This window comes from Prionailurus viverrinus, chromosome E1, assembly GCF_022837055.1.
Source record: "Prionailurus viverrinus isolate Anna chromosome E1, UM_Priviv_1.0, whole genome shotgun sequence".
NCBI lineage: Eukaryota > Metazoa > Chordata > Mammalia > Carnivora > Felidae > Prionailurus > Prionailurus viverrinus.
The window spans coordinates 25511936-25526017 of NC_062574.1; the positions used below are offsets into that span (position 1 = coordinate 25511936).

General features: G+C 35.9%; 1 protein-coding gene across 1 annotated transcript in view; it reads left to right on the top strand.

Moving 5' to 3' along the window:
* BCAS3 (BCAS3 microtubule associated cell migration factor) overlaps positions 1 to 14082 on the top strand; it is a 628358-nt gene that overhangs the window by 256144 nt on the left and 358132 nt on the right. The window contains exon 17 of the mRNA XM_047833397.1: positions 5473 to 5737. Coding sequence (XP_047689353.1) covers positions 5473 to 5737 — 265 coding nt within the window. The remainder of the gene's footprint in view (positions 1 to 5472; positions 5738 to 14082) is intronic.

The following is a 14082-nucleotide window of genomic DNA, read 5'->3' on the forward strand; positions in this document are numbered from 1 at the left end:
TATGAAGTGGTATCTCATTGTGGTTTTTATTTACATTTCCCCAATGACTAAAAAGATGTTGCACATCTTTTCATGTACCTTTTGGCCATTTCTATACCTTCTTTGGAAAAATATCTTTTCAAAATTTTTGCTTGTTTTAACTGAATTATTTGTCTTTATGTTGTTGAGTTGAAAAACTTATTTATGTATTCTACATGCTGGACCTTTATCAGACATATTATTTGGAAAATTTTCTCATATTCTATGGATTGTCTTAAATTTTTAATAGTATTCTTTGCTGCAGAAAAGTTTTTAATTTTGAATAAGTACAATTTATCTACTTTGTCTCTTGTTGCTTGTAGGTAGTCTCAATTAATAATCCATTTAAGAATCTAGGGGCGCCTGGGTGGCGCAGTCGGTTAAGTGTCCGACTTCAGCCAGGTCACGATCTCGCAGTCCGTGAGTTCGAGCCCCGCGTCGGGCTCTGGGCTGATGGCTCAGAGCCTGGAGCCTGCTTCCAATTCTGTGTCTCCCTCGCTCTCTGCCCCTCCCCCATTCATGCTCTGTCTCTCTCTGTCCCAAAAATAAATAAACGTTGAAAAAAAATAAAAAAAAAAAAGAATCTAATGTAGTAACCTGTTAGAGTGATAATAGTCGTTTAGTCCTTGTTGTTAGCAGTGAAAATAGATGTTTGAACAGAATAGGGATATATTTTTATGGTAATTCTGATAATTATAGCAAACATCTTTGTTCATTGTTTAATAAATGATAGGCACTATTCTAAGTGCTTTACATGTTAATTCATTAAATCTAAAACCCCAGAGACTTGCATTATTGTTTTCATTTTACCTGTTGAAGAACCATAAGGCAGAGAGTTGTTAACTAACTTTTCCATGGCTCTGTACCTAGTAAGTGATAGATACATTTACTCCTCTGTGCTACCTGTAGGGAAAGCCTGTAATCACATGTAAAGATTTTATACTTAACAGTGCTGTTTCCATATGTTTTCACTATCTTTTTTAATATTAAAGTTTAATGATTATTTTACATTTCAAATTGGTTACTCTTATCCAATGAAAATTATATGTGTATGTGCATGTCTCACATGTCTTTGTGTATCTATATGTGTGTTTATGTGATATATATATACATATATACACATAAATATCTATACATACTTATCTATTTTTGCATTAAGAGATGTCCAAGATAATTTGAAATAGTTGTCTCTGGGTTTGGGGGTTTATATGTGTATATGTGTGTGACTTTTTTTTTTTCAACCAAGATGACTTTCTCCAATAGTTTTGGGTTAATGTTGAATTGAATACACCTCTATTCACCTTGAAGACAAACAGAATGTCTGCTGGCTGTTGAATTTAGAAAAGAACTATAATTTCATTGGTGTCATGTTCCTAACTAATATCTTGCATGGATTCTTCTTATGGGGAAGGCTTTCTGTGTAGTTTTCCCTCTCTTTACTGTGGAGTATCTTGTAAACCATAGGAATAATACTGACTTGAGGGTCTTACTGTGTTTTTAACTTTGACTTTAGATTTTCAAGGCCCTTTCTGCTTTGAAGTTTATGATGATTTGACAAGTTTACATTTACTACCATGGTGGTGGTATAAAATGGGTCAGCAAACTGTGGTCCATTGGCCATATGTGGCCCTCTGTCTATTTTTGTACATCTCATGAGCCAAGAATGGTTTTTATAAACATCAGCATTGGGATCTACTTGATGATAATGTTATGGGCTTTGAACCCTAAATAAACAAAATATTATCTCCTGTAAAAAACAGATGCCATTCTTCTTATTAGTAGACTTACATTATAAAAATTATATTTGGTAAAAATTTTGTCAAATTTTGTTTTCTTTCTTGTTATTCTCAGTACCTAGATAGTATCCTTGGTTTTGCTTTCTTGCCTGAAGAGCCTAAAATTTTACTTTCTGGCCCCTTATGGAAAAAGTTTTCTGACCCCTGTTCTGAGAGAAACCTGTACTTGTCTCAAGTCCACATTCATTCTGTGCTCTAGTTTCATAACAGTTTGAAATGCTAAGTAGGAGCCATACAATATATCTCTTGCTGTCCAGATCTGCTTGGATTGGGTTAATTCCTGAGTTCAGTATAGTAAATAGTCCTTAAAAATAATAATTATCTAAGTATGCTTACTTCCTAAATTTGAGGGTACATGTTTGGACCATACTTTTTTGGTACCTGTACTTGTTTAGTTTAAGCTTCTAACAATTGCCTGATGTTACTTGCCATGATATTTAGTACTGTAGCATGGAAACAGAGATATAGCTGACATCTAGCTTTCCTGTTTTGTGAAGAGAAAGTCTTTATTAGAAATATCATTTCAAAATTGAGGTCCAGAAATGCTGCAGATGATGTTGTCATTTTATTACTAGTTTGCCATTTTATAGTCTTTTTTGTCTTTAATAATATATGAAAAACCACCCAACTTGTTTCATAAGACCAACAGTTATATTATTTTGCATTTTGTGAGTAGATGACTTATTATCTTCTATGTTATGTAAAGGATTAAACTTTCTCTAAGTCTCTTGACGGCTAATATCTTCTGTGTTCATTTAAGTATCCTGATGTGTCTCAAGGTCATAGAGCAGAATCACTTCTTTAATAGCACTTTTGTAAGCAAGCATTTAGGTGGAATTCTGTCTTCCTGCCTTGACCCTGATTGTTAGCACCACTTTATATCAGAAGTGTTTTTAAAATGAAAGAAGAAAACTTCTTTTCATGGACAGACCAGGAAGTGGTCTTGATTATAAAGTATTCTGGAAAAAGGTTTTATTTTTATTTTTTTTTTTTTTTTTAAATTTTTTTTTTTTCCAACGTTTTTATTTATTTTGGGGACAGAGAGAGACAGAGCATGAACGGGGGAGGGGCAGAGAGAGAGGGAGACACAGAATCGGAAGCAGGCTCCAGGCTCCGAGCCATCAGCCCGGAGCCCGATGCGGAGCTCGAACTCCCGGACCGCGAGATCGTGACCTGGCTGAAGTCGGACGCTTAACCGACTGCGCCACCCAGGCGCCCCTGGAAAAAGGTTTTAGATAACGTGGATTAGTTGCCCTGTGGATGGAACACAAGTTACTCAATAAGTCTACAGGTGTTTTTTCTTTATATGTTTGATTCTGGATTATGTTAATGCATTTCATATTACAATATTAAACTTGTCTGGAACTATTTTTCTTTTCCTTGCTTCTGCTGTTTATACTTTTCTTTGTCTCCTTCCCTGTATTTTGCTTTTCTGTAAGTCTGTTTAGCTGGAAGTTATTGTAGGCATACTGCAGAGGTAAAGCACTTGTGGACTAGCTTTTTATTCATAACTCTAGAATCTTGGGAGTTAATTTTTTCAGATTTCAGGAGGTCCTTTTAACATTAAACATAAACATGTCATTAGGATATATCGCAGTGATTGAAATAAAAGGAGTTTGGTTGAATTTTGGGTTTATCTATGTATTGATAATTTTAGTCTAGCAATAGCCTAGCAATGAAGTATCCTGTCTTGATATATATGACTAAGATTTCTTTTGATTTCCAAGGTTCTGGGCTCTTTTAGAGACTTGTACTTTGATGTATACTTGTAGGTTTTGTTGGTAGAATATTTCTGGAATATTAGTCGTGGTTTTAATCTGAACTTAGACTTATTTGAACATCTAATATATTGGAAAGTATTGGTTTCTCTGACTGCTGAAGGAGTTTTACTTAGCTCGTATTATAATGCTATGCCACACATTCATATATTATGTGTCTATACCTGTATACATTTTCCATGTTAAATTCCACTTACAAGCGTATTATCTTTATTATACCATACTTTTACTTGTTTGAATTCTTTTTTTTTTAAAGCACTGTTTGACTATAGTTTTATATGGTGGAAAATTAATCATTTAGTCAATAATACAGAAAATCTTAACAATCTGTAACTTGCCTTTATTTTAGAGGCTATGCTTTAAAATGGCTAGAACAACGTTAAATTTTACTTGATTTTCTTTTTAAGAAGAAAAGTAAATGGAGACATTTTTGTTCAAGTTTTTATCATTAGATTGATATTAAGATGAGTGTAGTAAATTAGGTTTACTAATTTGAAAATAATTGAACTTCTGTATTCAATGCCTGGTAAGTGTCATACAAATTAGTAATTAATTTCCCCTAAATCAAGTGTGTGATCAGCCACTTGTTGCAAATAAAGGTTTCTTTGAACATAGTTGCACTCATTCATTTATATATTTTCTGTGGCTACTTTGACACTAGAAGGTCAGAGCTGAGTAGTTATAGCAGAAAATAGAGACTGGATAACCTGTAAAAGTTTGCCAACCACTGCAGATACATGAGGTGTAGGGGTGTGTGTGTGTGTGTGTGTGTGTGTGTGTGTGTGTGTGTGTGAAAAAGAGAGAGAGAGAGAGAGAGAGAGAGAGAGAGAGAGAGATTAGAGTGCTTTGAGACCTTTTCTCTTCTGCATTCCACCTTTCTTAAGGGTCCTATGTTCCTGACTGTTGAAGGAACTTTTACATAATTTTCCTTCAGTCACCCTCATCCCTGCTGCAAATCCACTCCCCTGCATTTCACTCCCATAATCATTCTTCCAAACCTGAAATCTTGATTGCACTATTTCTTAAATAAAACGCAGACACCTCTTGTTCTGGATTTGCCAAGTCTGATTTTTTTTTTCTGACATGCTGAACTACTTGCTCATCATTTCTGTGTTATGCTTTTGCATTTATAGCTAATGTAGAATATCTGAATATCTCTAAATTGGAGTGTCTTCTCTTATTTCTTTGTAAGTATATCCTACTTCAAAACTTATTTCCAGAATCCGGGTCTTTCCTATACCTCCACCTTCACCATCTCCTTTTTACCTCTTACAGAGACTATATATTTCTTCCTTTTTCTTACCACTGTGCCTGGTACACAAGACACTTATTTGCTTTTTAATATAATACATTATCACAAATGTCTCACATGTCTTTAACTCCTGTTAGACTGTGAGCCCAAAGATTATTTCCTATTCACCTTTTTATTCCTGGTGCTTAGCGTGGAACCCAACAGATATTTGCTCAGTGAATGATTGGATTAATAACTTCACCTACATTGTATAATGTTTGTTTTTATTTTTACTATTTTATGCTTATTAGAAGGAAAATTAATTTAGAGAAATAAAGCTGACCCATATTTTTGTAGCTCTGTAGGTAAAACTGCCTAGGTCTGGATTTTTTTTACTTGGCACTCTGTGCTGCAAGGGACAGAACTTTCTACTCTAAAACTTATCAAATCCCTGATATGGTGGTTTGATCAATATTCACCATGAAACTTGTCTGTAAAATAAAAAGTTTTAAGTTGTACTTGATCTTAGGTAAATTTGGTAAGAAAGGCAAGTATTTCTATTCACATCTGCTGATATGTATGTGATACTCCTAGATAAATCCAAATAGTTTCAATCTCTCTTTTTGCGTTTTTCCCTATCCATTTCCAGGTACAAGACATCTGCTTCAGCCATGACTGTCGCTGGGTTGTGGTCAGTACACTCCGGGGGACTTCCCATGTTTTCCCCATCAACCCTTATGGTGGCCAGCCTTGTGTTCGAACACATATGTCACCACGAGTTGTGAATCGTATGAGCCGTTTCCAGAAAAGTGCTGGGCTGGAAGAGATAGAACAAGAACTGACGTCTAAGCAAGGAGGTCGCTGTAGCCCTGTTCCAGGTCTATCAAGTAGCCCTTCTGGATCACCTCTGCATGGTAAACCTAATTTTCTCTCTCTCCACTGAACCTACTATCTTTCTCTCATTATCCTTACTAGTCAAGATCTGGGATAAAATAATTAAAACATTTTTCCCCCTCATGTGTTCATGCAAAGACAAGATCTTAGGCTTATTTTGGGACATTCTTAATTTATTAAATAATTTAATAAATTGAAGTCCATATGGGAAAGGTGATTTTTGCCATGCTAACTAACTTTTAGTTCATTGAGAAATATTCATTGTTGGAGAGTAATAGTCATGAGTCATGTGTATTTTGGAATAGCATTTGCATTTTATTTATTTTTTTAATATGAAATTTGTTATCAAATTGGTTTCCATACAACACCCAGTGCTCATCCCAGAAGGTGCCCTCCTCAATACCCATTACCCACCCTCTTCTCCCTCCCACCCCCCATCAACCCTCAGTTTGTTCTCAGTTTTTAAGAATCTCTTATGCTTTGGCTCTCTCCCTCTGTATGCATTTTATTTTAAAATACACCTGTGGGATTATGTTTATGAGATTAATTCATGTTGTTCAATGGAGGTTTACTTCATTTATTTCCATTGATCTTAGGTATTTCATTGTACAAATATGCTTCTATGTATTTATTTGTCTATCCTTTTTACTACTATTGTTGATGTATATTTGGGAGGTTTCTGGTGTTGGGTTATTGTACATAGTGATGCAGTGAAAATGTTTGTACTTGTTTCTTGGTGCAAATGTGTTCTCATTTGTGTGTGTGTGTGTGTGTATGTATTCTCATTTTTTAATGAAATGCTGGGTGTGTATGTGCATCTTGACCTTGGTAGCTAATACCGGAGTGGTTGTACCATTTCATTTCCATTAGAATGGCAAAAAAAATTGTTTATATTAGATGATACTTTTTCTAGAGCATTGCAGGTTCTTCTTGACAGATGACCAATTTATATTTTTAAGAATAGAGGATTTTATACAGAGAGATTATGGTTACTACAGAAACCAATTTTTAAAAAATGTTTTAATGTTTAGTTTTGAGGGGGGGGGAGGGGCAGAGAGCGAAGGAGACACAGAATCTGAAACAGGCTCCAGGCTCCTAGCTGTCAGCACAGAGCCCGACACGGGGCTCGAACTCACGAACTGTGAGATCGTGACCCGAGCTGAAATCAATAGCTCAACTGACTGACCCACCTAGGTGCCCCACTACAGAAATCAATTTGTATTTATTCAATTGATCTGAAATGTACATAACATAAAATTAACCATTTAATATTAAGAATTCAATGGCATTTAGTACACTCACGATGAACCACCACTTCTAACTAGTTCCAAAATGTTTTCCTCACCTAAGAAGAACACCGTGTATTCTTTAAGCAGTTACTACCTGTTCCTCTCTCACTAAGTCCCTAGCAACCACCAGCCTGTTTTCCATCTCTGTGGGTTTACTTGTTCTGGATATTTCATATAATAATCCATATGTGATCATATAATATGTGATTGTTTTTTCTGGCTTATATGACATGGTATAATGTTTTCAAGGTACAGCCACACATAGTATATATCAGTACTTCATTCCTTTTTATGGCCGAGTAATATTTCACTGTATGTATATACTCCAATTTTATCTATTCTTCCATTGATCAACATTTGGGTTGTTTCCACCTGTTTGCTGTTTTGAATAGCGCTGTGCTGAATATGAGCATGCAAGTAGTTGTTTGAGTACCTCTGAAGTTCTCTTGGCTTTATACCTATCCTTATTTGTTTCAGCTTCTGCTTAAACATGTATCCTTTTGTAATACCTAATCAATTCTAGATATATATTTTCTGTAGGAAGTTTTAAGATAGACTGAAATCATATAAGTACATAGAATCCCGGGGAGAAATTCTGTAACTCAAAAAAGCTTGGAACCTCGTTTTCTCCTTAGGTGATGCTATATGCTTTGGCCCCATTATTTTTATAAGAATAGTAGTTATTTATGTTTATTTACCTAGTGACCCATGATCTTCAAGGTTGAAGATCTTTAGAATCAGTCCTATGTGAAAATCTTCTAGAATCACTCCTAGAAGTCATTTTGAAAAGCATTTAGAATTAAAAAAAAAAAAGCTTAGAAAGTTACGGGATATTTGTATTTTCAGCCATTTGCAAGAAATTTTACTTCAGAAATAATTACTTAAACTTTGTTGTATAATTAGCCTCATAGTGTAGATTCTTTGAGGACCTTTCTCTTTGTGTTAAGGAGTTTCCTTCAATTAAATTTCACCAAACACTTTATGGAGAGAGATTCAGAGTACACATGGGGCAGCTAGGTTGACCAAAGAACAGAAGTAATCATAAAAAATTACGAAGGATTTATAGTCCTTATATTTGTACATCTTAAGAGAGTATCTTTTGAGCATCTTTTTTCTTCCTGTTCTTCCTTCCCTGTTAAGCTTACTACACACCAGTCTTTGGTTACAAAGTTCACAAAAAATTAAGGTGATCTCTGCCGTCAGATATCTCTGGTCCAAGAGAGAATGCAGATATTAAATGACTGTGAACAAATACCTTTCAGTGTATTTTTGTAGAAGGGTGCGATGTGCCAATCAATTAAGGATGTGTCATTTGTGAAAGAACAAATAGTTGAAGAGAAATACTTGATTTCTGAGTAAAAATACATGATTTTCTCTCAGCTTTATTGATTTCACAGCTCTGTTCATTTTTTTGCGTGAAGCTAACAGAAGGCATCTCAGAGAGGAGATTATACTGTTTGACAGTACTGCTGTGCTTAACATTCCCTTTGAAAGCTAGGAATTTCAGGAGGCATTTTCTTCCTGATAACATGTCTTATTATGTTAGAATTTCACCCCATATTTCTGTGTAGTATTTCTCATTTGTAAAGCATAGACCTTTGAGTGATGGTCATTTTTCTCCATGATCTTTTTGTATCTTACATGTCAAAACAAAATGGGCATTGTTGTTGGATAGTTCTAAAAATGATGTATTTACAGTTTGTGTGGATAAACAGTCTGATGCTGGTCAAAAACAATGTAAACCTTTGAACAGGGAGGGATTCATCTTGAAAATGAATCATGCTTTGGCAGTATTACCGTTGTTTGTGTGTGCTCTTTTTAGCAAAGTAAAGGAAACTGTTAAATAACAGTTGATATAGGGATATTTCCTTTTTACTCTCTGGAGTCAATCCAGTTTAGGTTAGGATTATTTTATCTATTTGCCTTTTTTTTTCTTAACAGAGGATGTTTATTTATTTGAAATATATTCTCTCTAAATAATCTCTTTCATTTCCGATCTTGTTGCCTGGACCTTAGTCTCTCTGAGGGTTCTTAACTTAAGATCCATGAACATGCATGGGGAGAAATTGCATCTTTGTATTTTCTATCTCCTAACCAAAATGAAGCATTCATTTTTATTTTGAATATAGACAAAACATCTGTGTTTTTATTGGGGACAACGTCACAAGTAGTACATTGTCACCAATAGAAACACAGATATTTTCATATCACATTATATGCAAAATATGTGTATCTTGAAATGCTTTGAATTAGTGAACATATTTTGAAATACTGATTATGCTCATCATTGCTTTGCAGTTATAAGTTATGACATAATAATATTACTGATTTAAATATTTATTATGTATAATGCTATACAGAACTTAATTTTTAGAATGTATTGATAACTATGCTTCTAAATAATTTTTAATTTGTAATTCTATTTATTTCATTAATTTGTAAGTATTATTCCAAAAAAGAGTCCACAGCTTTCCCAGACTGCCCAAGTAGTCCTTGACACAAAAATTATTAAGAGTACCTAATCTTTGGGGCGCTTGGGTGGCTTACTCGGTTAAGCATCCAACTCTTGATTTCAGCTCAGGTGATGATCTCACAGTTTGTGAGTTTAAGCCCCACCTCAGGCTCTGCGCTGATAGTGTGGAGCTTGCTTGGGATTCTCTCTCTCTCCTTCTCATTCTCTCTCTCTGTCCTTCCCCTCCTCGCTTTCTCAGTCTCTCTCTCTCTCTCAAAAATAAATAAATTAATTAAAAAAAAAACAAAACCCTGATCATCATTTCTTACCTCATCTGTTTCAGTAGCCTCCAGCCTTTTGTGACTGTCAAAAGCATTTCCTTTGTTAACCATAAATATGATCTTCTACTTTTCTGCTTAAAATCTTTCAGTGTCTCTTCATTCTTATAGAATATTAGAGAAGGTTCCATCTTATTTCCAACTTCTTGTCCCTCCCACCATAGCTAGGTTTCCCTGAATATGCCACATGTGTCTATTTCTTGGCACCTTTCCTATTATATACTTTTCTCTATTTGAAATAATTATAACCCCCTTGAATGCCTATTAAATCCCTATTTAGCTAAAAATATCCTTTCATCTTTTAAGCTGTCTTAAAAATCTCTTGATGTTGTGTCAGTCTGTATTAGCCTTGATGTTGGCTGAAGATGGGGTCCTTTTCTTGTTTGTATTTGTATTTTGATACCTCACATAGTATTGGTAAAATGTAGACTCTAAGGCTTCAAGCCAGAGTTTTCAAACATCTTTAGAAGTTCTAATAAAAACAATTTAGATTTAAATCATTGCTTGTCAGGGGCGCCTGGGTGGCTCAGTCGGTTAAGCGTCCGACTTCAGCTCAGGTCATGATCTCACAGTCCGTGAGTTCGAGCCCCGCGTCGGGCTCTGGGCTGATGGCTCAGAGCCTGGAGCCTGCTTCTGATTCTGTGTCTCCCTCTCTCTCTGCCCCTCACGTTCTGTCTCTCTCTGTCGCTCGATAACAAATAAACTTAAAAAAAAAAGTATTTAAATCATTGCTTGTCAGAATGAAGAGCTTCTCATTCATAGTAACATTGCTTTTCATTTTAACATCTGTGAGATACATTCATTTGTTCAACAACTGTTAATTAATGTTTACTATGTCCAGGCACTGTTCCTGAGCCCTAGGAAAAGAGCAGTGAACAAAAGAGGAAAAAATCCCTATTTCCATGAAGGTGACTTTTTAGTATAGTGATATGAACAATGAAAAGGATGGATGGATGGATGGATGGATGGATGGATGGATGGGTAGGTAGGTAGATAGTTTTGTGTGCTGTGGAGAAAAATAAAGGATGAAAGGGGAAGTAGGGGATGCCTGGATAGGATCCCAGTTTGAAATTAGAAAGGTTCCCACAGGCCTTACTAAGATGACATTTGAACAAAGATCTGATGGAAGTATGGGAGAAAGTCATGCAAATATCTGGGGAGTATGTCTGAGGAAGAAGGAACAGCCAGTGTAAAATCCCTGCACTGGGAGTGTGCCTAGAGTGTTCAAGGAAAGGCAAAGAAGACAGTGTGGCTGAAGCACAGTGTGCAAGGTGCATACTAGAAGATGAGGTTACAGAGGAAATATGGTCAGATCATGTCAGCCTCTGACTTTTACTCAGAGTGAGGTGGAGAAGCTGTGAAGAGAGCTTGGAGAAAAAGAGTGACATAAGACTGTGTTTTAGTAGGATCAGAATGGAGATTTGTATTAAGAATTCACAGTCCTAGGTGACAAGGGTAGAAGCCTAGTGAGACTGGTTAGGAGAGTATTGCAGAAATCCAGGTTAGAGAGGAAAGGCTTAGACTGAGTTGTTTATAATGGAGATTGTGAGTAGTGATTTTATTCTTGATACATTTTGATGGTAGGGTTAACAGGATCTGGCATTTATTATGTCAAGTATGACAGAAGAGAGGAGTGAGGGTAACTAGTAAGGCTTCTGTCCTGAGCAGATGGAAGGACGGGGCTGCCTTCATGTCAAATGAGGAACACAATGTTAAAGTAGGTTTGGGGATAGGGGCAGGATCAGAAGTTTCGGACATGTTTAGCTTAAGATGTGTCTTTGGCCTCCTAGAGATATTAAGTGGATATTCGGTTCTACAGGCCTGGAGTTCAGTGGAAAGGACTAGACTGAGGATAAGTGTTTGGAAGACACAGGTGAAGCCAAAAGCTGGATGAGATCATCTAGTGAGTTGAGTAAGAAAAAAAAATAAATATGTCCCAAGACTGAGACCTGGGCCCTCCACCATGAAGTAGCTAGTAACAGAGAAGGAAAACCATATATGAGAAATCCTAGAGGTCAAATGAGAAAATTTTTTTCTGAGAAAAGGGAGGGATCCAGGTGTCAAATTCTGCTGATAGGCCACTTAAGATAAAGACTGAGATGGGAATGCAAACTGGTGCAGCCACTCTGGAAGACAGTATGGAGGTTCCTCAACAAACTAAAAATAGAACTACCCTACGACCCAGCAATCGAACTACTAGGCATTTATCCAAGGGATACAGGTATGCTGTTTCGAAGGGACACATGCACCCCCATGTTTATAGCAGCACTATCAACAATAGCCAAACTATGGAAAGAGCCACATGTCCATCGATGGATGAATGGATAAAGAAGATATGGTATATATATACAATGGAGTATTATTCAGCAATCAAAAAGAATGAAATTTTGCCATTTGCAGCTTCATGGATGGAACTGGAGGATATTATGCTAAGTGAAATTAGTCAGAGAAAGACAAATATCATATGACTTCACTCATTTGAGGACTTTAAGAGACAAAACCGATGAATATAAGGGAAGGGAAACAAAAATAATATGAAAACAAGGAGGGGGACAAAACAGAAGAGACTCATAAATATGGAGAACAAACTGAGGGTTACTGGAGGGTTTGTGGGAGGGGGAATGGGCTAAATGGGTAAGGGCACTAAGGAATCTACTCCTGAAATCATTGTTGCACTATATGCTAATTAATTTGGATGTGAATTTTACAAAATTAAAAATAAAATTAAAAAAAATAATAATTTATAGAAAAAAAGACTGAGAAAGCAATAGAATACCATCAAATTTCGTAATGTAGAGGACATGTGACCATGATAAGAGCAGTTTGGTAGAGTGGGAGGAGCCTGATAGGAATGGATTCTGGTGAGACAGGAAGAGGGAAATTGGAGACTGGTATTAACAAGTCTTTCCAGAAGCACTGATGTAAAAGGGAGCAGAAAAATGGGGAGAAGTTAGAGGGAAAGAAAAGACTGCTTTTGTTTCTTCATGGAATCAGGAAGTGAGGATGGTGGCAGGTATTGGGAGCTTTAAGGAAAAGGGCAAAGGTCACAAAATAGTCCTCTAGGAGAACAGCATTTCTTTTACCAGTTAGTAAATTTTTGATGAATAGAGAAACCATTTCTTCCACGATTATTTATGCCCCAAGCAAATTCAATGACTTGTCTTCGCTCTCTAGTATGATACCTTATTTCTACACCTGAACTGCTTTCTGCATATTTCTTCTGGTACACAATGCATTTTTCAACCTCAGCTCAGATTATGATGTGTAACTTTATGTATTTACTCATTCTGTATGCTCTTGTTGCTTACTACTTTGTACCTTTTTGTTTCTTCTTTTTTTGATGACCTCTATTATGAAGCTGGAATGTGTTCAGGGAGGCAGTTGGAGGACTAGAGTCAGACTACTTGTGGTGGAATCTATCCCCCATGATTTCATAACTCTGTAATCTTAGACAAATTACTTAAATACCTGTGCCTTAATTTTCTATCTATAAAATGGGGTTAATATTACCTACCTGGCAGGATCACAGCACTTTAAATAGTGTTTGTACATATCAAATCCTAAGTAAAAATTAGCTGCTATGATTAGTGTCATTGATAGTGTTTATTATTGAGGAGGTATATAGGACTGATTCATTTTTTGTATTTTTATATAGTACCTCTTGAATCCAGAAAACAGAATAAACGAGTAAGTCACTGAATAATGTAAATGAAATATAATTGTGACTTTATTGTATATAGGTTTTAATATCATTATAGAACTCAGTATTGGTAAGTTGACTACTTTTTAAAAAATGTTTATTTATTTATTTTGAGAGAGAGAGAGAGAGAAGGAGAAAGAGAATCCCAAGCAGGCTTCACAGTGTCATTGCAGAGCCTGAAGCAGGGCTCGATCTCAGAACCATGAGATCATGACCTAAGCCGAAATCAAGAGTCGGATGCTTAACCAACTGAGATACCCAGGCGCTCTGATAAGTTGACTTCTGATATGTTTCTGAAATGAAGGGAGATACCAACACAAAACTGAAAGTGCAGGTAGTGGTATTCCTTCTTTTTTATCTGTTTTTGTTATTTTAATATCATCAAGAAATACATTTTGATTAATTTATTCACCTCTTGTTTAGTCCTTTGCATTTCTTTACAAGTGATAGGGCTTTTTAGCCTTTTTTTTTTTTTTTTAATCCTGCTATTTCCACTGAGTTAACACAGGGGTTTTGGATTCACTTTTGCACTTCTCCAGAGTTCTTGGAAGTGTCTCCTTTCCCATCAACTCGTTGTTCCTCAGGG